This window comes from Thunnus maccoyii, chromosome 11, assembly GCF_910596095.1.
Source record: "Thunnus maccoyii chromosome 11, fThuMac1.1, whole genome shotgun sequence".
In the NCBI taxonomy this organism is placed as follows: Eukaryota; Metazoa; Chordata; class Actinopteri; order Scombriformes; family Scombridae; genus Thunnus; species Thunnus maccoyii.
The window spans coordinates 29,474,995-29,498,930 of NC_056543.1; the positions used below are offsets into that span (position 1 = coordinate 29,474,995).

The 23,936-nt window shown below is 37.2% G+C and overlaps 1 protein-coding gene across 2 annotated transcripts; it reads right to left on the bottom strand.

Moving 5' to 3' along the window:
* Nucleotides 1-178: 178 nt before the first annotated feature.
* LOC121907644 (interleukin-1 receptor type 2-like) lies at nucleotides 179-20,341 on the bottom strand. Of its 2 annotated transcripts, XM_042427325.1 has the most exons (10): nucleotides 20,253-20,341; nucleotides 9,370-9,447; nucleotides 7,872-8,124; nucleotides 7,150-7,342; nucleotides 5,412-5,583; nucleotides 4,995-5,057; nucleotides 4,160-4,295; nucleotides 3,592-3,746; nucleotides 1,326-1,469; nucleotides 179-411 (listed from the first exon to the last, which is right to left on the bottom strand). In XM_042427325.1, the coding sequence occupies exons 2-9, from the start codon at nucleotides 9,443-9,445 to the stop codon at nucleotides 1,354-1,356; spliced, it is 1,164 nt and encodes a 387-aa protein (XP_042283259.1). In that variant the 5' UTR covers nucleotides 9,446-9,447; nucleotides 20,253-20,341; the 3' UTR covers nucleotides 179-411; nucleotides 1,326-1,353. The 2 variants fall into 2 exon arrangements, with proteins under 2 accessions (XP_042283259.1, XP_042283258.1); XM_042427324.1 differs by having other exon boundaries at nucleotides 179-1,469.
* Between the last annotated feature and the right edge of the window lie 3,595 nt (nucleotides 20,342-23,936).

The following is a 23,936-nucleotide window of genomic DNA, read 5'->3' on the forward strand; positions in this document are numbered from 1 at the left end:
AATTACCAGCTCAAGTAAATTACAAGTCTCTGAAAGCTCATTTACACAGTGTACAGAAGTAAACAATATACACAGTTTGTAGGTTATGGGCTAAAACATGCAAAATCACTGGTGCTTCACTGTATTTGTAATGAAAAAGGAGCAGGTTAGGAAGGACAAACAACTTCAAAATGGAAGATCTGTTTCCTTTTGAAATGTTCCATTTATTGACAAAATTGTCAAGCTTTTATACAAAGACCCTCATCCATAAAAGACATTCATCAATAAATCTTGTTTCAAAGCTTTAGTTACCCAGAGTTTCCTCACCATACATCCTCAACATCCAGTATGTGGTGGATAATTTGTGTCCCATGGCAGTAGAGAGTCAATCCTGATCCAGAGGCGTTTGCATATGAAACACTGGATAAAACCCTATAAGCATGTAGGTGTGGGGTTCGATAGCATTAAATCAAACTCAAATCTGGTATCAAATCCATTTATTGAATCGGAATCCTTCTGAATCCCTTATCAAATCTCATTAGGTTTACCTTTCAACATTGTAAGTAATGCTAAAGGCTATTTAGTGGTTGGTGTTTTTGCTCAGGTGAGAAAAAATGGTTTTCAACCTCTGATACTGATATGTCTCGGTAAGCAGTGGTAAGAAGAACATAATCAGCATTTGTTGGTCTGTTACATGTCTTCATGATAAGGTGCTCATTCACATGTGAAATATGTTACTTGAGTGATCTTAAGCCATGCCCCCTCATTTCTTCTTTTTTGTATGACCCAAATAAGTCTGACAGCAGTCCTGTCAGCCTGTGTTTCTACAGTAAGCTAGTCACTGCGGTCAGTCACCTCCTCTCATACAGCACAGTAGTTGAGTGGTGTAAAGCCACATTTATTTGTGAAACAGTCAGTAAGACTGTTCTAGTGAGTAAATGAACAGCAGCCCTAGCATTTTTAGTGCTGACAGCTGCTGGAAAACACATGCTGCACTTTAACTGTTACTAAATTATTTCTGTAGTTAGCCACAAAGCTAGCTAATGTCACGGCTGTTAAAAGGTCCTTCTGCTGCATACTCAGAAGATGACATTTGATCAGAAGCAGTGGAGGTGGCCCTGTGGTTTCCTTTGTTCGCTCTCACTGTTGACACATGCGCTCTGGTATGATAGTTGTGATGTATGTGGGGGTACTGTATGTGTGTGTGATGAGAAGTCAAACCATCACTGTGGGTTTTTCCATCTTGGAGTGTTTGAGTATTTTTTGTGTGGGCTGGCATTATTACATTGCATACTTTATGTAAAAAAGAGCACATTACTAATTACAAAACTGCAGTGTAATGTTACCTGTATTGGTATAGAAGATGGGAAATGCTCATCTGAACCACAGCACAATGTCAACCTTGAAAAGGTAGTAGACGATGACACTGATGATAAAGAGAACCGTCACACCACCAAACACCAATCCCATGGGAAGTATGAGGTCGGGCTCTGTAGAGATGGACATCACAAATACAGGACATATGATTTCTCCACCATGAATGTGTGTTGAGAGTAGAGACATTTACAAATGTCAATCCTTTCTTTACTGTTTCATTACTGTACTGTACTGTTCGGTATTGCCAGTATTGCAGGGCTGCTCTAACAGTCTACAAAGCGAGCATTTTGCTCCTTATATAGACACAGAGCTTGGCAAAACACACAGATTCACTGTACTCTGCCTCTAATTCTCTTTCTTATTAGCAAAAAGTAGTGTACAAAACATTCAGGTAGCAGCTTCTCATTTTTAGCCAGCGTTGACTGTCGCTTTCACCAGTTAACGTCACTGGTGGCAGATCATATCAGCTGTCACTAATTAATGTTAATTCTGTCAGTAACTTGATGAAAGGCCAAAATAACTCTCCCCTCCCCCCATCATTTTTTGATGTCAGATTAGGGGTGCTGTTTACAACAATTTGTGTAAATTTCTAAAACCGACAATCTGACATTCACACCTACTTCACCACATGATTGGCCAGTTATGCAGAAGTGAGAAAAGAGCCAGGGTTAGGGTTAGGAACTTCTCTCTCAAGCCCTCTTTTAAAAATTGTATACACAATTATTGGACTCAGTATCAGCTGTTTCTTTTGTAATGATTGTGCACGATCCAGCAGGCATCAAAAGACCTGCAGCTTTGAATGTGGCCACCTAGTCTTTTGTGTCCTAAGTCTTTTCGACGGAAGAAATTTTGTCACAGTAAGAAAAGCACAGGTGTAAATAATAAAATAAATGATGGCTGAATTCAATTTAGTAGCCATTCAGGTGCGTTGTTAATGTTTCTCATAACCCCTTTGCTTTTCCTACTATTACAATTACAAGTCAGCTGTGAAAAAGGCCTTTTAAGTGGGGATGAAAAGTGTTGACCTGCACCCTCTACTGGTTGTCTTTCAGAAATGAAGGTCCATCTTAGGCCTAGTCCACACACACATGGATATTTTTGAAAACGTAGCTTTTTCTATGTGTTTTGGCCTGTCGTCCGCATGCAAACTGCATTTTAGGTCACTGAAAACAGACCTGTTGGACAACTCCTTCCAGAGTGAGGACATTCAGGAACTCTGTTTCAGTGTTGACATTTAGACAGGGAAAACAGAAATTTTGACTTGGAATGTCAGAGTGTGCATCGTTATCTCCTCTATTTACATGAGGCGACATTTCATGCAATGGTGGACATGGCCAAAACAGTGCTGGCTCTAACCTTGTTAACGGGACTTTTTATATGTTTACACATAAATGTACAGCTACACTATTGAGGAACAGAGGCATCAGAAAGCACAATTGCAGGTTAGAGTTATATCACCACCTGTTGGTTTGGCATGCTCTTGACAGTGTTTCTACATTTTAATTTGGACAGAGATTTTTAAAAAAAAAAAAAAAAACAAGTGCCTGTGTGGACCAGATTTTTTTTGAGTATGAAGGAGGAAAAAACCCTGTTTTCAAAAATATCCATGTGGACTAGGCCTTATATTAATTGACCAGTATTCAAAAATTATTGCAAAAAAAGAAATCTAATTTTTTGGTGGGGGGATATATGCATACAAACACGATGTGAAGTATGATTGCCAGAAAATGTATTGGTAACAATTTTGATAATTGTTTAATTATTTATGTATTTTATTAAGCAAAAATGCAAAAAATCACTGGTTCCAGCCTCACTGGACAAAAAAAACTGACATTTAATAAACCAAATGGTTAATCAATTGATCAAGAAAATAACTGACATATAGTTAAAATAATCAATTATTGGACGCAGCCCTAATCATTATTAAAAGTCGTCTTAAATCAAGTAACATCTCAGCCATGTCTAAATTTCCCAGTGGAACATCAATATCTTTATTTCTCAGGTGGCTGCTACAGTATGTGTCTGTAAGGAGATTTTCCCATAGAGAAACATTGTGAAATCCACAGCTGAGACACAATTCAAAATGTCAAAACCAAACAGGGCTGTGCAGAAAGCTAGAGCCCTAGAACAGAGGACCTTTAAACTGGCTACTAGAAATATCTGACAGCCTTCAGAAATAACAAGAACAAATTAATAAGAGGAATCAGGAGTTTGAGAGGTTTACTCTGTTTTTACCTGCTGGTAACAGAGTAAAATATCCCACAGGATTTCCCTGGTGACTGTATGCGCGACAGGTATAGTTGATGTTGAAATCCTTCTCCGTCAGCTTAGAAAACATCAGCATCCGCTCCAACCACACACCTTTTCTGGGACTGTCCTGACTCCACATACTGTTAAGGACAGAGAGATGAGAAAAAAGAAAGTTAATACAACAAAATGTAGGGGTTCACTGTCTGTGCCTGGATAGAGCAGCTGTCTCTATTCTTTATACTGAATATTCTACTTCTGTCTACTCTTTAGTGCTGGTTTAGTTGTACATGCTTACTTGACCCAGTTCTGATTGATTCCAGTCTGCAAGATATTTTGAATGGGATTAAAGCTGCATTAATCAATAATTTTAAATCTTTTGCTAGTATAATCTGAATATAATTTTGCTAAAAACAACTTTGTGACAATATGTTTGGGCCATATGTCAGCTGAGTTTTCCTGCCCCCTCATGCAAACACCATATATCTCTCACTTATTGTACCTAAAAAGCAGTAGATAAAACAAAACAAATGAAAGGAAAAGTAAGTGTGCTGACCGTGTTTCTGATGTGTAGAAATGGTCAGAGGGGTCAGTGCTGAAAACTAATTCGTTTCTGACCAACCAAAAGATATCAATCATGGGCCACCCGCCACCCGCCACAAACACCAGGCACCTCCGCTTGAAACTGGACCCTAAACACATGCACAAAAAAAACCATAATAAATAAATAAAACAATTTCTCTTAATCTATCAAATATATAGATATTTAAAAACATAAAAATGGAACATTTCCAAATATTTTCCAGACGTATATCTTAAACAGACTATGATGTATGTCAGCTAAGGGCATCGGACCAGTTCAGACCAAAAATGGCACTGTGTGTGTGTGAAAGTATCTTACAGGTACAAGTCTGGTTGGAATAATACATCAATAATTGTAAAAGCTTATCATGAGTCAAAAGACTTCACAGTGGTTTATAATACAAGACAGGATTTTCCAACTCTGATGTAAAACTTTACAACTACAATCATTTTATCCTCTGATTTGATGATAGCGAGGTTAAGAGTAGAATACCACAGTTCACATTGCAAAGTATTGTACCACCTTGAATTTGCCACTTGTACTTAATTGGTACAGTGCATAGTGCATTGTTAGATGACATTGCATTGTGTTGCAGCAAACACTGAGCCAGGTTAAACTTTTTTTTGCAGATGATTTTTTCGCTGAAATCCTTTTCATTGGGACCCCTGTTGTGCCATCAAAGTGGTCCCAAAAGAACTGAAATGAATGAGGGGGCTGCATTTTTGACACAGTGCTGATGTCAATCTCCTCAATACACATGTTAAATTGCAAAACATTTCTAAAAAATATGTTACAGGTAGAGGCTCACCCATCTCTGCCTTGATGATTTCATTGGCTGGTTCCTGCACTTCCGGAACCAAACAATACTCCTCTGAAAAGAAAGACAACATGAAATACATGCGTGGCTCATACATATGGTAACAGAGGTTGAGGTTGTCTAATCATTCAAATGTGCTGTACATGGAACCATATCAAGGAGTTGCTAGGTTGGTGAAAACTCAGTAAGCCCCACTGCCATTTGGTGGCGCTAAATTCTAAAGTATTCTCTTGTCAGGCTGCTATGACCTTTGCACTACTCACTAGTGGTTGCTTGTGAATTTGGTGATTTTAAAAATTAAAACATATTAAATATAGTACATGCTGTTGTAATCATTTTATCATGTTCCGGACAAATAGCATGAAGTCCCTCTCTCTCAATCATTCAATTATTCATCTCAGTTCTAACCTTTGACCCAAGCTTCAATGGTCTCTGACACAGATCCTGTGACGCCACCAAGCGTGAAGGTAAGAATGCAGGTGTAGAAGCCGTTGTGGTTTTGCATCACCCCTTTAATCATCAGTTTGGTCTTGTCCCAGTAGGTAATATTGTCCTCCCCATCTACTATGAGGTTACAATCCTGGAAGAGAAAAGGAAATATAAAAGTAAATCAGGCTTTATATTATGACGATTTGTAAAAAACAACAACTAACAAAGTCTTTCTATGAGAGACAGTCTTGTTAGTAACTTGGTGAGCAGATTAAAACCTGCCAGATCCCTTTATGCAACAGAGTTTTTCTGTCTGAAAAGGAGCCAAATCCAACCGTAGACTGACTGTTTGATAAATTCAGGATGAGACTTGAGATGTTCCCTCCCATTAACAACTGTCAAGATTTGTTATAATAATCATCCGCAAATTAATTTGGCTGAAGAAAGAAGAACTAGGTTTTCATCATGAGTAGTGACGACCACCAAGCTGAACAGACAAAGAAAAGACCGTCATCTCTGTAAGGCAAGCCTAAAGGAAGTCATGCAACATAAAAGAAGAGATTACAGTACTTACTACAGTACTACAGTACACCTCCAATGAGTGCTTCAATCTTTTACTGGTAGAGTTGCTCCACAGACAAAACATCACTCCCTTGTTCACTTATTCACATCTCCCTATACTATTGACAATCAATAGTTTACTCAATAGTGAGCAGCAAATCAAGATTTTGGACTTACTAACCATCATTTTCCATCATCAGATTCACTGACAACTGTAGAGTAGCATAACGTCAATATTCGCCTCTATAAAATGTGGCGTATTACATTGTGGAATTGTTCGCAGAAAGTAGTCCATGTCATGGATGCTGCTTTTTTCTTTGCTTTTTGGTATTTTTGAGGGCACTATATGGTGGATACATTTACACTCTTATACACTCAAATAAAATGTCAGGTGATTATAGTGCACTATATAGTAAATAAGGAGTGATTTCACACTTATATCTGACACTAGACAACACTTTCACCAGAATTTTTAGCATGTTCACATACATGTACCACATCTCAGTTTATATACAGATGGTCTCAAGGCCAGATTTGACTACTGTACATCATGTTATGAAAATAATACACATCTGAACAGATGACATAGAAATAATGGCAGTAGATGCAAGTAAAATTCATAACAATGCCATGGCCACATCAGGATTTTCTTGCAGAGAGCAAGTTCATTGTATTTACATAGCCCATAATGGCTTTACAATCTGTATAATGTACAACACCATCTACCCTTAACCCTTGATTCAGATCATGTTCAACTCTACAAACAAACAAAGAACAGGAAAAACAGGACCCTGCTTAAACTTCCTTCAGTCTTCTGGAGGATGCACAATTGAAAGTTATAATAATTAAGGTAACTTGAAGCTGTAATTTAATTTAATGACTTTTTCCCACTATATGTGATAACTTTTAATTTGCACCAGTACTGTATCTCACACTTACTGCACATAATTAAGCATCTAGCCTAAGTGAAGACCCTTCATGATTGGATCTGCTGCGTGGTGTACAGGACAATTACAATTTTGTGTCAATTCCAACCATATTTAAGCCAAACTGACAGCTGTTCCCAGATTATGTCTGTAAAGACATGACACTAATACTCAATATCTGGTGTAAATTATGTCACTAGTCAATGAGACTTTCTCATACAGTAACTCACTTTGTACCACTTGATAGAGGAAGTGATGTTGTAGCTGTCCAGTTTCTTGATTTCGTCTTTCAGAGGGCAGGACAGACTGTCATCCACTCCCTCCATAAGCGTTTGACCAGCTTTTTTTGGCCTCACACACTCTCCAGCATCTGGCTGATTCACTTCCAGCCTGGTGGTCTGCCTGTAGCACCGAGTAGGAGTCCTGTCAAACATAGAGGAGAAAAATTGCTTTTTTTCTTACTTTTTTTTTGTACAATGAAGAGAATCTGTTCATATTCAAGCAATGGGCAGCTGAATCAGGAGCTTCTCAGGTTAAGGACAACAAACCCTTGTCAAACCTTTCACTCAATAATGGTATTTAGAACAGCAGATAAATTTAAGGACTTCAGGAAAACTGCACATGGCACAAGCTCTAAAGATCTAATATCTGTGAGTCCATTGCTCTGTGGCTCACTGCTATTTAGCAAGTGTTTGTATTTTACCATCAGTTTCCTTTTATCACACCTGAATCTTGAATTAATTATAGCAGTGACAACATGGTCTGCTGCCTGCCACAGTGCCTTTTGTGATACTACCGCTATGAGTCACCAAACTAAGACATTTTCAGATCCTAAAACAGCTACAATGTCCGGCTCCAGATGTTATTTAGAATAGGTGACACATAAGGGCACAATTTATATTTAATGTTCCAGCTTATAATGCTATTTCTATTTTATTTGATGCTACCGTACCTCACTATGGTGATGTATTCCCCGTCGTCGTCCAGCGCCACGTTAAGCAACCACAGAGTCTCCCTTTGCACCAGGATTTGACCAGGCTGGTTGCTCAGCTCTCTGCCAGTCTTTGACTCATACCAGGTGATGTTATAAGGCACTGAGGTGAAGTTGAAGACATCTGGAGACACCAAGGTGCTATTCAGCATAGCTACCTCCCCGGGAACAGAGAAAACCCTCTCAAACTGGAGCTTGTAGTTGGTACAGATCTCTGCAATAAAAACACACGAGTGGAGAATGGATTTGTCATTTATTCATCCATTCAGTGTTAATAGAACTCTGAGCAAACTTTTCAATGTCAAATTAGGAAATTTACCAGGAATAAATAATTGTTTGAAAAGCAAGGCAAGACAATTTAATTTATATTGCACTTTTCAACTCAATGTGTTTTACCTAACCTAAAGTTACTTTAGAAATAATTCCTGATAAAATGCAGAGTGTTTGGTGCTAAAGTGGTTTAACTGGGATTAGAACCTGACCAACCAACAAAGTTTAACTATGTGTGAAGCAGCAAAGTGGGTCAGAAAGATTTTGTAGCTAAAATGGTACATTAACAGTTAAGTTTTCTTTGTTTATATATTTTGAGAGATTCCAGTTTCCCTAAATGTGTCTCACAGAAACAGTAAACTGTATTTTCTGCCTTTGTTTACCTTGTTGCTGAGCATGTATGCTGTCATATCTGCATCTAATGGTCAACGAGCTACTGAGAAGTTAAATGTCTTGCTCAGTGACACTTCATTGTTGAAGTAGAATTACTCCGGTTCACTTCACTCACTCTTTGTCCAGCTAGAACAAGTCTGTCCTCCCAAAATATATAAACAAAGAAAACTTAACTGTTAATGTACCATTTTAGCTACAAAATCTTTCTGACCCATTTTGCTGCAACATACATAATTATACTTTGTTGGTTGGTCAGGTTCTAATCCCAATTAAACCACTTTAGCACCAAACACATCTTATCAGGAATGATGTATCTGTTCTCTCAGGATTAGAGCCAGCAACCTCCCTTTTGCCTCTTTGGCTGCTAGATTTCTACAAACTCAACCACATTACAATCAAAATAACAACATTGGTGTTTGAGTAAACTAACTGGCAGCCTCACAGTTGCTGCTGTTTTTCTTTTGTCCAAGAACAGTCTGAAATCAGTGTGAGACATCTGAAGAGCTCACAGCAACCAGAAACACTGAAGTTACTTTAATTACACCAGTGTCCAGAAGAGGGCAACAGAATTCTACTGGAGGCAGCTGTTGAACTTAGACTTGACAACTTGGCAAAAACATATGAAATGTAATACTTTATATATATATAAATATATGATAAAATGTAAAAATGATATTGCAACACTGCAACACTATCTCATTTCCCTGTACATTGTGGCACAGATCTGTTTTAAACAGTCTCAGAGCTCTTATAGTATTCATGTAGCTCTTTGAGAAAACAGTGTGACTCAGCTCACCTTGTAGAAATCCTGAACAGATCCCGTAAAGCTCAAGGAAAAACAGGAGGCTTTCCAGTTTAGAACATAGGCCCATGGCTGAAAAACAGAGATATAAACAAAAGTTAGCAATGAATGTATACAAGAAGCCAGAGTGAAAATGCTACAGGAGAAAAAGATACAAGAGCCTGAAGTCCTGACAAACAGCTGACAACTTACTGGGAGTTCTGTCAGTGACACTGACAGATCACAAGAGGCTTTAAAACACAATAATCACCAAAATCTTTATATTTTAAGCCAAACTTTATCTGTCTTAATGTTTCTTAAGTTAAGTATGTCTGATTTTACCTCTCTCTGCTTTTCCCTCCCTCTCTCAGCCTCCCTTTACCTCTCTCCCACTGTCATGGATGACCAACATTCTGGTAATACATTTGTGAAAGAAGCTCTGACAAAATGCTGCATAATATTTTGATACTCGAACAAGGCCCAGCATTCGTTAACGCTGCTTAGCGTCAAGTCAGTTTTCTTGTTCAGCCTTGCCAGTAAATCTGAGAATGAGCACTGCAAATCCTGAGGGAAAGTGGTTTCCTCATTGTCTCCAACTTATACAACTACTATAGATGCTGCAGTACTCCAGACCACAGTCTGTGTCACGCAAGCAGTTTGCAAAAATCCCAGTTTTTAAAAACCACAATCTGTACTTACAATAGATTACATATTTGATAGATTTTTGTGATGATATGAACTATAGTGAACAAATACTATCAATATATATTTTTGAAGTAAAGTTACTGTTGGGCTTCAGTCCAGTCACACTTTTTTTTTTAATTGGATGTGGCTCCAGTATGACGGGAAACACCAATCACATTAACACTGTGGTTTTACCAAACATTTAACCTTTTCTATTGTAGACATTATGCCAGTTTTTCCTAAATCCCTTTTTATTCAACAAAAGAAGAAAAACATCTTAAATGTTAAATGATGTCTAAACACAAGCAGCCATACAAGAACATTTCTTTAATTAAAGATTTAAATTGGAAACTGTCTGTTAAAGAATACAGTAAGTAAAGAAAAGTAGAAACCCCCTCCCTTCCCCCCCTTAACTGTTTAGATGCATTAAAGTAAGCTTAAACATTTTTATATTGTAATAAATATCTTTCTTTTGTTCTCTATGGCTTAATGATAACACTACAGCAAGATCCATTTCATGAAAGCTTTTCAATTACTGCTGTTGATGAATGAATGCTGATATAATGATTAATAGGAAGCAACACATTTTGTTCATTTGTGCCACAGAAACTGAAGAAACTATAATTTCATGATGAGTTCAGTGGACATCACCATCTGGTCACTATTGGTTGTTTATAACCCACCAGTATCAGACAGTCAGAATACCAGCTTAATCTGACTGTATGTCCAGTCATCTGGGTGGGTTGTAATTAAAGAATGTGACTAAAGCTGGAAACAGTCACAGATGTATTTTGGTGTGACTCAGTTAAACAGAACTCTTAAAGTTTTCCCTATTAGATCTGAATCCAGGAATCCCATTTACAAAGGAACTTACAGCCTCAAAACACATGAGTATAAAAATATTCATGTCTTAAAGACACATAGAACAAACATGTCCCTCACCCATTTGGCTGTCCAGTAATAGTAATAGATCTGAAATGAACATGTGGAAACCTACTTGAACCCAAAGTGCATAAATTTAAAAAAGACACATCCAAAAGGGACCCATGAACAGTTAGACCTGATTCAAATAGGCCCAGGGATAATTAGAAATGTGTGTGATAAGAAACAAAGGATGACAAAAAGTCTTTTACTGATTATCAGCTACCAGTCAGCCTTGATGTAACTCCATGATAAGATTTACATATTTTCAGTAAATAAGCTGGAGGAAACACTGAAAACCTGTAAGTTTATTCTCTTGAAGTTGGCCTTTTTTAAAAACACTGTTACTAAAATCAAAGTTGAAAAATGGGACATCAATAATGTACAGTATAACAAACCAAGAAGTAAGAAACCCTCAAGAGAATGAAGCTGTTGTTTATGTTTGGGCTGGTTGTCAGACCACAGTCAAATGGGTGAGTCTTCAACAGATAGCAGCTATTCTAATCTACCACATCCTTCACCTCATGCATTCACAGATCAGCTCAATGACAACTAGCTCATGGTGACCTCTACTGTACATTTAGCAGCAGTGCTAGTGTTTCACTAGCAGTTGATAGTATATATAGTATAGTATAGTATGGTATAGTATGTAAAATGAAAAAAAATGGTGCTTTGCCACTGCACTTTTACATGGTCTTATGGTGGATCCATTGTTACAAACACATTTTGTGTGGCCAAGTGTGTTTTTTAAACCCACAACTTTATATTTTGAATGATTAGGGATGAGGTTCGATAGCATTTTATCAAATTCAAATCCAGGATTTAATCCACTCATGGAATCTGAATCTTTCGAATCCCTTATTGAATCTTATTATGTTTATCTCACAACAATTTCAAGAACTCAGCTGTGTGGTCATTAAAGTGAATTGAATTCAACTGAATTTGCAAGTAAAAGGGCTCAGATAGTTTGTGTGTTGTCAGGACAATACTAAGACAAAAGGAAGCTTTTATGAAAAAACAGTAGCAACAAAATGAGTTGAACTGCTGTGGGAAGAGGAAAGTGAAATTATTTTAACCACAAATCTGCAGCATCTCACTACAAGAAGACCCACAGATGGAAACAAAACTGTGCACTGGTTGAGTAGGCTGCAGTAAATGTGATGTTTTGCATGTGCTGTGGTTTGACTCTCACTGTCAGCTTTTGTTGTTCACAACTTTCAGATCAGCAATTTCTTTGCAGTCAATCAAAGGACAAACGATCCCTAAAGCTTCCTGTCTTGTAAGACATGCAACAATTTTTTCCCACAACACAGCATCTAGTGTGCATGAATATGTTTTTTATCAAGAACAAATTATGTATTTTCATTGTATATGTTAAATTCTGAGCCCAAGCTCCCTGATACTTAAGAAATCTTTAGTACATAAGGAAAGTGGGAGAAACCTTGTGAGATGCACCCAACAGGAAGCTGAGGGTGCAATAGCCATAGATACAATACTGAGCTGCATCTAACAATTGTTTCACTGTTGATCATTCTGTCGATTATTTTTTGATCAATCAGTTAGTCGCTTAGTCTATAAACTGTTATGTCGGTGATGTCTGCAAATTACTTGTTCTCGTTGACCAACATGCCAAAACCCAGAGATTTCAAGTCAGATTGAATAAAACAGAGAAAACCATCAACCTCAGTCATTACAGTAGGTGGGACCAGCAAATATCCAGCAAATTTATTGATAAACAACACAATTAATTGATTGATCAATACATTATGGGGAGCATAGGGGGGAGCATGGACAGGAGGGAGCAAGGCTGCTGAGATTTGCTGCTGAGCAATAACTGCTCTACAGATTTTAGATAGATTAGATAATCTTCAGTATGATCTTTTCTGTGAGAATTCATTTGACAAAGTGACATGTCGTAAACCGAGATCCAAGGCAGAGTTGTAGAAAACGCTCACATGGCAGAAATGAGACTGTTAGGAAATGGCCCCTACTAACTGAACAAATTGTGCAATGTTCAATGTCACTAAAACAAACTGACTGAAAGGAAAATGTCCAGCTGGAGAAATGTCCACAGCGTGGGAAGAGATGTGGGAGTAAGACTTTGGAAACTGAAGTGATCGGAACTGATTGCGTCACATGTAGGAGAAAAACGTCTTGCAAGTGCTTTCCCTCACTACTAGAGGTCTAGAGGTGTTAGTGCTCTGCTGTGTAACAGGATGAGCAGTGACTAAGACAGTGTTGTATGTTTTAATCTTTTGTTTACCAAGGGTTGAATGACAGGCCACCATACTTTCAATGTATTCACTATCTGTTAGCTGTCTGTCACATCTAATGTGTCATATTACAACACCTTCTTATCTTTACTTCATCCCGATGTATAACTGGTTCTCTGTGCTTAACTGCAGACAGCAGCTGATGGAAATCTGCCTTCCTGACAGGAAACTGTTAAATGAAAAAGGCTGCTACTGCCAAGATTTTGTGTTGTTATCATGCCTTTTTATATCCACATCTGCTTTCTTAACCTTGAGGCTACCAGCACTGACATTGACACTTGAATATGAGGATCCACAGCAGATATATTTGTGTAGCACTGTAGCATCCTTAAATGACCATATTTATTTTTGAGACATTGGTTTTTGAGCTCAGACAATTAGTCAGTTGATCGATTAGTTTTTCAAGCAAAGATGCCAAACATTCTCTGCTTCCAGATTCTCTACTGTAAGAATTTGCTGCTCTTTTGGTCTCTTTTGGTCTCTTTTGGTCTAAATTGAATATCTTTTTTTGGAGAGTTTTGGAGATTTAAAGGTGTCAAATTGGGTTTTAGGAAATTTTGACTGTGTGATCTTTCAATATTTTCTGACATTTTATAGACCGAATGATAAATTGATTAATTGCAAAAATGAGGTTATGACAGAGAAGACTAAACGGTAAATGGACTGTACTTGTAAAGCGCCTTTCTAGTCTTCCGACCACTCAAAGCACTTTTTACACTACGAATCACATTCACCCATTCACATACATTCATACGCTGAATGGGTACAGGGGCTACCATACACGGTCCCAACCTGCCCATCAGAGGAAGCTAACCATTCACACACATTCATACACTGATGGCACAGCCAGTACATCAGGAGCAATTTGGGGTTAAGTGTCTTGCCCAAGGACACAGGGGCATGTGGACTGGAGGAGCCAGAAATCGAACCGCCGATCTTCCGATTAGTGGACGACCCGCTCTACCTCCTGAGCCACAGCCGCCCCTCTATCAACTTCTAAGCTGCACCAAAACTACACAGAAACTGAAGGCCAAGCCAATCATGTGCCACCTCTATGAATGAGACAGTCTAGCCTCAGAGGAACCAAAACTATTAATGCAAAGTGGTGCAAATTTTATTACAAGGAAGTAGCTCACAAATGGATAGAAATAGTAAAGAGTAAGGGTTAGGGGTGGGGTCTAATAGCAGTATCAGATTCACAGATCTGAATCCCTTATCAAATCTATTTAGGTGTCAACATTTTAAGTACCTAATGTTATACAAAAAACCCTAAAACTCTGTTATTTAATCCAAGTTGTATTGTGTACTGCTTATAATGACAAACTACCAGTAAGTCACCTCTGACTGAATGTTAAAGCTAATGATGACTAACAAACCGTATATTATATGTTGATAACTTTGCAATTCAGCTACTGCACAGATTGACAGGGCATATTTCCTGCCCAGAATACTGGAGGTCCCGATTCAGATGTATTGAGTTTCTAAGATTCAAAAATGTACATGTATATGATATGATAAAGTTTACAATGAGATTCCAACTACTGAAACTCACATGACAGTTATTTCACTCATCACTCTGCTGTATGGCAAAAAGACAGTCCACTTGCTATCACAGAGAGGTGTATGGGAAAGTATAGTACAGACACCATCGTACATGAACCAAACAACAGCAAGCTTGTTTTCTCATTTGGCCAGGTCATAACAGAACCCAACCCTACAAGTGGTAAACAGGGACAAATTCCATGATACCTGTGTTTACAGTGGTAATGTTTAATTTTAGAATATGTCTGTAACACCCTGTGATTACCAAAATATCCAGTGGACTAGAAGCAGGTTGTATTTTTCTGAGTGTCTCTGTTGAGTACAACTGAGAAATCCCTCAAATGTGTAACACAGACCAGGTTTTACTCAGCAAAGGTACATACAGTACATAGAAGTCATTGCCAATGTGTTTATCCTGTGCAGGGAGGGGCAGGGGGAGCATGGACAGGAGGGAGCAAGGCTGCTGAGATTTTTTTAAAGCAATAACTGCTCTACAGATTTTAGATAGATTAGATTAGATAGATTAATCTTCAGTATGATCTTTTCTGTGAGAATTCATTTGACAAAGTGACATGTCGTAAACCAAGATCCAAGGCAGTGTTGTAGAAAACGCTCACATGGCAGAAATGAGACTGTTAGGAAATGGCCCCTACTAACTGAACAAATTTGTGCAATGTTCAATGTCACTAAAACAAACTGACTGAAAGGAACATGTCCATTTACTTCTGTTTGCATTCGCTTAGTGTGCTGGCTTACAAATCTGCTCAGTCACTTGAACTTTGTCCATCTGTTTGTGGGACAGCGGTTGCAAAACAGAGTAATATAGAGTGAGCAAAGGTCCAAGGTTGTGACAACATGAAAATGTACAGAGCAGATAATGATCTAATAAACAACATGGAGTCTGTGTTTTTATTGTGAGTTATGTTTGTTAATTAGTTATGTTGGCAATCTCGAAAATTAATTATATGAATAAAGTATATTTTACTGTCTCTTTTACTGTCATTGTGTGTACTGTCATACATGTTTTGAACAGTCGTTGCACACAGCCCACCGAGATACAATTCTGGTATGAATCATCATAAACACTCAGATTTCCATCATGATTCACTTACATGACAAACGTGAGATGGCTACAGCAAAATGTACTTTCACCTGCTGTTCTTCTCAACTGTTCACACTGAGTCACTAAACAGTGGACCGATTCTAAACTGCTGGAAGGAAAACATTACAGTGAACACATGGCCCAGACTTCATCTGGTCCTCTGTGTCTCATTTTCTCCCCAGCACAACAAAACATTTAGGAAATTTTATCTACGCAATTTGTAAAAACCTAAAATCTATGTGAATAATTGAGTTAGGGCTGCAACAAGTGATTTTTTTTCTTGTAAATTAATTGAATATTTTTTATTTGATCATTTGTTTTGTCTCAATATGATCAATATGTCAAAATTGTTTCAAGTACAAGTTCTAAGAGCCCAAGATGACATCCTCAGATTATGCAAAAAGAGCCCAAAGCTAATTAGATTGTGATGATTTTATAGCTGTAATTAACGGTAATTTCATTATGGCTTAATCTGCTGTTTATTTTCTTTATTAATCATTAAAAGGTTTTTACTATAAAATGACAAAAAATTGTAAAAAATGCACATCACAATTTCCCAGAGCCCAAGGCCAACAGTCCAAAACCCAAAGATATTTTCTTTTCTATCATGCATCACAAAGAAAATCAGCAAATCCTCACATTTCAGAAGCTGAAATTAGAGCATGTTTATCATTTTTGGTTGAAAAGTGACACTGAATCGATTATCAAAAAGGTTTCAGATTAATTTTCTTTGGACCAACTAATGAATTTATTGCTTCAGCTCTAAATTGTATGAAAAAGTGAAAAGCAGCAAATCTTCACATTGGAGGGGCTGGAATAAGCAAATACAAAAGTACATATTATGTACTACTTGATAAATTATTAATGACCAATGACTGATTATCGGAATTGTCTATTCATTTCCTCCAGTCAGATGAATTAGATTTACAGATCTGTTCGTCCTTTAAACATTTCTAGGCATTATTTTAACCTATTTAAATGTGTACAGGGCTTCTCATTCAGTCTCCTCCTTTGGATCCATTAGACTCTATCTCTCCTGAATTTGATTTGAACTCAACTAACTTGAGGCTCTTTCTCTCAAAAGCACTGTAACACTGACATGATCACATCAGTGTTACATTCTCATGATCATAGAGGGACAGAAAAGTGTTGAGCAAAGCAAAAAATCAGTTTTTTGGCAGGAGAAGAGGATGTGATCCTAAATGACGATGGAGAATTGAAACTCAGATCCTCAATACAACCTGCAACACGAGCAAAAATTTGTTCACATGACAGACAAGCCTTTGTATGAGAGCTCACTGGTCACACTATAGTAACGCTTCATTATGTATTACATAGCACATAGCTCATCACATGCAAACAAGGACTTACTACTATGTACTACTAATACTAACTACTTAAGTATATATTGATCTATGTGTGCATATTTTGCATCATAGAGTTGTTATGTTGCTATGCTATGTCCCGCCTCTAAACCAGTTTATTTTTAACCATGTCTGAGAAAATATCTTTGAAATTAAAGACACAGTATTAGCAGGCACCGGAAATCTGCAATACAGTAGTAAACACCACTCTGCAGGACTGGTTTAGGGACAAAACAACATGAGAATATTCTAATATAAAAGACGAATTTCAGCCCTTAAGGGAGGAAAGGAGGAAACCCCAGACAGTATGATGGAAATATCCTTCCATGGGTGCTGCAAAGTGTAATTGTTAATAAAGATAGATGGAGATGCTGAAGACATTTAGCCTGTGGGAGGTTAATTAAACTACATGATTCATTTTGCACTATAAAGGGGAAACAATGGGAGTTAGAATATGACTTACATGACTGAATTTAAAGTTTCACAGAGTGTGAAGTGATCCCTTGTTCCTCAACAGGGACATTTTTGTCTTCTTACTTTGCGATTTTTCAATCATTCTGGCTGTGCTAATGTATATGGCATAAATTTTGACAAGGGTGTGCTTTTTTTTTTAAATTTTGGAAGTTCAGCCTCATCTCCTATAGTAAGTCTATGATGAGCTGTGTAGCCAAAAAAAAAGACACTCAGATCTTTATGGACAAAAATGTCCCATTTAAACCCATTAAAACAGTCATTTTTGATCCCACAACCAGTGCAGCATAAAATCATGCATTCTATTATGTCAGGCTTTCAATCTAGAGCAGTGGCTTCAAAATTGTAGTTTTTACTATTTTCCACCAGACTGAACCATTTACTCATATTTGCCCTATGAGGTAAATGCATGTAATTTTCCTGTTTCCACTAGGGCAAATTGGGTGTCCCGGGATGAATGCATTTTTAATAATATTTCACCACTTTTTTTTTTACAACAATGGCTGAAATTTACATTAACTAAGCTTTATCGTAAGTTTTTGAACATATCAAAACAGAATAAATAAACAATAAATATGAAAATCACTATATTAAAAACAGTTTAAAATGCAACCTGAAAAAACCTGAAATGAAAACTCATGGTTGCAGGTTGTCATAGTAACACAACACGTTTTCCAACTCGGGAGTTTTGCAGGATCTAAGCGCTCAACAAAAGTGAGCGTCAGAGCAGCGATGAAAAGATTTGACACAAAAAAACAGCTCAAACAAATGCTGCAACATCTCAGTTCTCAAAAGACACTGTGAGTTCAGACTACTGGCAACAAAGTAACAGGCTACAAGTCATTTTCAATGAAAGCCGGTATCATGAAGCTACAAACTGACGCCCAACACTAGCTGGCCATGAACGGCCGTTTTGTAGCTTTGTCGCTTATAGTGTCAACAGCCTGAGGGACGACTGAATCTGAGCCGACCGACAAAACTACTCTGCTAATGACTTAACGGACAGGTTTTGGCTGCTTGTGGATGATCTATCCATCACTGTTTGTGAACATTCACTGTGGTCTTATACATTCCCAAATTCATATTTGTGTTATTTGCTTTCTCATTGCTGGTAAACATGAAAACAAGACAGGACACGTCCTGTCAGAGTCAGACCAACCAGTTCTTGTTCTCTTTCTCCACTTCAACAGCAGCTCACATGTCGCATTAAAATGCCCAAAACCTTTTTTGAGGTTTTATTTGTTTGTTTTTCCTTGTACACTACATCTTAAGTATCAGTGTTGTTGCTAATCATCGACATATCCTAGACTTGCATTTAGTATACAGTATATACAGAAAATAATACATTTTTTTTGTTTTTTTTTCATAATAAAATAATAGTTACATTATGTAAACCACCTGGCATTTAAAGGATTACTGAATATTTGGTACTTATGATTAGGACTGATGTTGGTTAAAAGATTTAACTCAGTGAAAATGAAAAATAATATTAATTTATAATATTTTTATGTCAGTTTTTCAACATGGACATTTATGTCTTTATCAGTACAACTTTTTTACCATGAGGCACTTCAATTTTCCACTGTAGCTCTGTTTTTTATGTACAAATGAACTAAACTAAATTAGATCTGGAAAAGTGGGTGCAGCAGCATGCATGAACAACATATTGTATAATGTGAGGCATTTCCAACTCAAAAGTCTGTGAAACAGTAGTGAAAGTTGTGAAAGTGAAAAAAACAAACATTTTCCTGATGGATAAATTATATGCATTCAACAAACTACAACACAGCAAGTGAAGTGGGAAAAGTAAACAGGAGATGCACAGTTAACAGTAAATAAAATCAAGTAATTCTAATGCTCGTGCCTAGCTAACCCAACCTCAGTTAAGAATTTAGTCAACAAAAAACCTCATAAGGATCAAAGCCTAACATGTACAGTGTTGCTAACCTCTTAGTTTCAAATTCTGTGCTATCTTGGTGAAAAATGTGGTCACCTATTTATTGGTGCATAACGTGCCTCACCACCTATCTTCCATGTACCTGGCTCTGACATGCAGAATGTGAAAAAATGTATTCATAAATGCCCTACCACTATTGTAGAGAACACATCTACATAGCACTGAGTGTCAAAATACACGCAGAAAGAAAAGCTGCACGGTTTCCCCAAATGTTTGATGTAGTTGATTTTTGTCTGATTCTTTTGTTTTTATTATTATTAATTGACGCCATGCCACTTATTTTAGGTACATTTCCATTCGTTTACTAGGAGAGAAGGAGCATCAATCTGTCTTTCTACACAGTACAAATCTTAAAAGATATCATCTTTATTGGATATAGTAGATCCTCTAATATTACAACACACTTCTCTAATACAGTAAACGCAAACCAGAACAGTGTGGTCCTCAAAGCCTGAGTATCCCTCAGTTTCTAACAAGGAAGGTAGCTGATCTGAAAAGATACTTGTGTTTGCCGTCAGTCACTAACTGCTAAGGGTAGGAACTGTCCTCAGATAAGCAAAATTGAGCAGAATATCGTGACTCACCTCAGAGTGACACAGAGGCACTGAACAGACGGAGGAAGGATGAGAGTTTACACCACACAGCAGAGCTAACAGAGGAAACCTCACCCCTGACCCATGCATGCAGAATGAAGTCTCTACAATGCAGCACAGCCAGTTACTCAACAGCTCTGTCCCACCTCCATGGGACGTAATCACAAAGACAGACAAAGAGAAGGAAGAGTGTGTTTGGATTGCATCTCTCAACTCTCTGTTCACCTTCCTGTGCATGTCAACCTACTGTTAAACCGTCAGAAAACATTTCCCAAACCCCAGCCAAAATAACTTAGTGTACTTTCACTAGGATAATTTAACACAAAGTTTAGACCAAACACTTGACAAAAAATGACCAGAGGTGTTGCTATAATTTCAGTTTCATACAAAATATTACCACATGTTTCTATAGATATAGAAACATGTAATGATGTCATGAAAAATAAGCCTTTTCATAGAATATGACTGAAAATTTACAGTCCTATGCTGTTGGTAACAGCTGTGAGTATATTGTTCTGTCAGTTACTGCATGTGAAAGTGGGGCTTTCAGTTTTGAATGGGAAAGAATGGGAAAGAGAATTAAAGAATTAAAAATCCTTATTTTAAAAATTCTCATAATTTTAAGAAATAAAGAAACTAAACGAGTATAAAGGTGCATTATATATGCATGTATATGTTGTATACATCTACCAGTGACAGGCTTTGGTTCCCATCACTTAAATGTTTACCAAATGGCAATTCTTCCAAAAACCAATGCAAAAGCAAAGTACGGTCTTGCATAGGTATAAAGCCACACCTGGGTTTCCCCACTTGATAGAGGAATCACCAAGAGACACAGGCATTCATTCAACTATGAGTCAGTTCCCATCGACCATAATCCCTTATTAAATGTCACTTTCTCAAACGGGATGCACTGCAGAAAACGTGAACTACATTCACAGCCACAAAATGGCAGTTAGAACACACATCTTGACTTGCTGGAATGAGCTCTGTTCTCTTTTCTGTTTTGCACAACAAAAAGGTATCAACCACAAGATGTTTTTCTTCTTCTTTTCCCCCCCAAAACTTCTTTGTGGTCTACATATGACTTTGTGGCAGCAATGATAACAAAGGATATTTTCATTGTTTCATCATTAAGATACAGTGTACACCTTGTAATGTTTTGCTAAATTATGTCTTTTGACTGTGTGGATAGTTGATGATTTACAGTAAGTGTTTTTTCATACTGACTAACATTAAAAGTTGAGAAGTTTTGAATTTAATCATTTTTATGTAAGAAATAGGACAATCGACTAATGATTACCTTGCTAACTAATGGATTTGATTAGGGTTTACTGGCACAACTTCATCTACTTCCAAGGTGCATTGAAAGGGGAAAACTGTCTCACAATAAAGTTGTTCATCATTGATGAATTTGCCAATTATTTTTAAGTATAATACAGAAAATTGTATTATTCTATTTCCCAAAGCCCAAGCTGACATATTGGCTTAACTTACTCCAAAACCCAAATATGTTCAGTTCACTATCATAGAGAACCAAATGAAAACAGTAAATTCTCCAGAAGAATATTTAGCATTTCTGCTTAAAAAATTCAAGTCGATTTGATCCAAATGTGTTTTCCACAGTGAAAATGCTTGTTTTCGTGGTCCACAGCCGTACCTATTCAATCCTTGTTTGAAACTCTGTGCCTTTGAGGAACTGTTATACAAAATGTCACTGAACATCAACATCAGATACTTCAAATACTTTTTTTCATAAGAGTGAAGCGACAAATGATTTTTCAATGCCTTTGGCCTCCACACACAGCACCATCTTTTCCTTTACATAGCATCCATCAGTACAACAGACTAACACTCACCTCTCTGGTATTCTGAGTTTCTATATGTAACAGAAATTATGCTTCGTTTACTAATTAATTCAAGTTAAAAAGTTGTAGGCCAAGTAATAAGTAGATAAGTATTTTTTTAAAAATCATACTAATTGTGCCTAACTGATTTACATTTTATATTAAAGGTACTATATGTAAGAATCAGAAATTCCTTCGCATTAATGACACATCCTGTTGCTCAAGCACGTGCTCACACTCCTTCAGCGCAAGCAGCTAAAACCACATGCTTTGCAGTAATGTTATAGCCAGCTCGGCTGCCAGTCATTTATTGATGTTAGCAGACTCTATTTCTAAGCTAATGTTAGCTAGTGTTGCTCCCTGTTGATGCTGTAGTGAGAGGCAAGGCAGCATGCATAAACATCACATCCCTTGGGTTTTCCCAGCAAAACCATCCTGAGTCTACATAGAAATCAGTCTACAGGCTGTTATAGGCAACTGAGAAAATCAGTTCTCATTTCATTACTTATTCACATTCTGTTGATAATTTTAGTTAATTTTTTTAATGTTTTAAACTAAATTCTTACATAATTCTTACATATAGCACCTTTAACAAGCAAATATATTACCTTCAAGATATTGAAATTTCCATCACAGATCAAGATCCATACTGAACCATCATGTGTGAGAAACTGTGTTCAAACCGAACTCAATCTGTGGAGGACTAGTATGAAAAAGATTTCACTTGCAAAGACCATGTCACAGCAATTAGCAATTAAAGGATTATAAAAAATGCAGAGATATATTTTGGATGTTAAAGATGGACATAGGAGGGGAAATGAATGTCGTACAGTTAGGCTGGTCTGGGAGAGATAAATAGGAGCCAAAACTAAGAGAGGATAGGTTAATCATGTATAAGTAGGCTTAACCGTTGGTTGGGGGTGCTGTTGAGGCACATTCTCAACAAAACCTGTGGAGGTTTTGACCATTAGTGGTGCTATGGAGCAATGATCGTGTGTTGGTTTTGTTTGTATCTTGTGCTTTACACAAAGATTTCACTCTTTTCCACTGATTGACAACTGATGTAGGTAACTTACTAAGAAACACAGCAATGCACCAAGAAAAGACAGGAAAGAAGAAGACATTGCAAGCAAACATGGATGTTTCCTGGTTGATTTCCTTTTCATGGATCTTTTGAAAGCCAGCATGTGTCCTAATCTGTTGAGCAATAACTGGGAGGAGAGCAACATGAATCCTGCTGTTCAGATGATTCACACCATATACATTTTTTCTACACAGCTTTTGTAGCATTTTTAAAGGGCACAGGGAGAAACATGCTTATACAAACTGCTCTGTGTCTCATCCTGTCTTGGCACATTTCAGCACTAATACATTCCAATCTGCTGAGCACAGCTATGTCCCATTCTTCTGGTTTATATAATGGTGTCACTGGAGGCTCCATTTAAAACATTCATGTTGAGACCTCTTGTGGCTGCACAGTAAAGCACCTTGAGATCAAAATACCAGCAAATAAGCTGCAAAAAATCTCCATCATATTCTTAAAATGTCAGAATTTCTTTGTACACCTTTACCATAGACTTGTAAAATGAATACCAATGTAAGTTATAACTTCTTTAACCATGAAACATTTTTATGTAAATGATTCCTGTGTTATTTCTAAATGTGTTTAAATTTATAAATTATAATGATCTTTATTGTGCCTCTTTATCTGTGTATGATTTTATTTACTAATCACTTTGTGGTGCTGCTTTTTATCATACCTTGTTTTTATATACTGTGGGCTAAACTAGAAAAGTTATATATGGGTAACAGTTATATCTCTTCAAAT

Bases quoted from the DNA above. Each gene is read 5' to 3' on its own strand.
- LOC121907644 (XM_042427325.1), bottom strand. From the start codon at position 9,445: ATGGGCCTATGTTCTAAACTGGAAAGCCTCCTGTTTTTCCTTGAGCTT. The intron at 4,296-4,994 runs GTGAGCCTCTAC...GCATGTGTTTAG, and splicing joins AATCATCAAGGCAGAGATGG to GGTCCAGTTTCAAGCGGAGG. The intron at 3,747-4,159 runs GTCAGCACACTT...TGTCCTTAACAG, and splicing joins TTCTACACATCAGAAACACG to TATGTGGAGTCAGGACAGTC.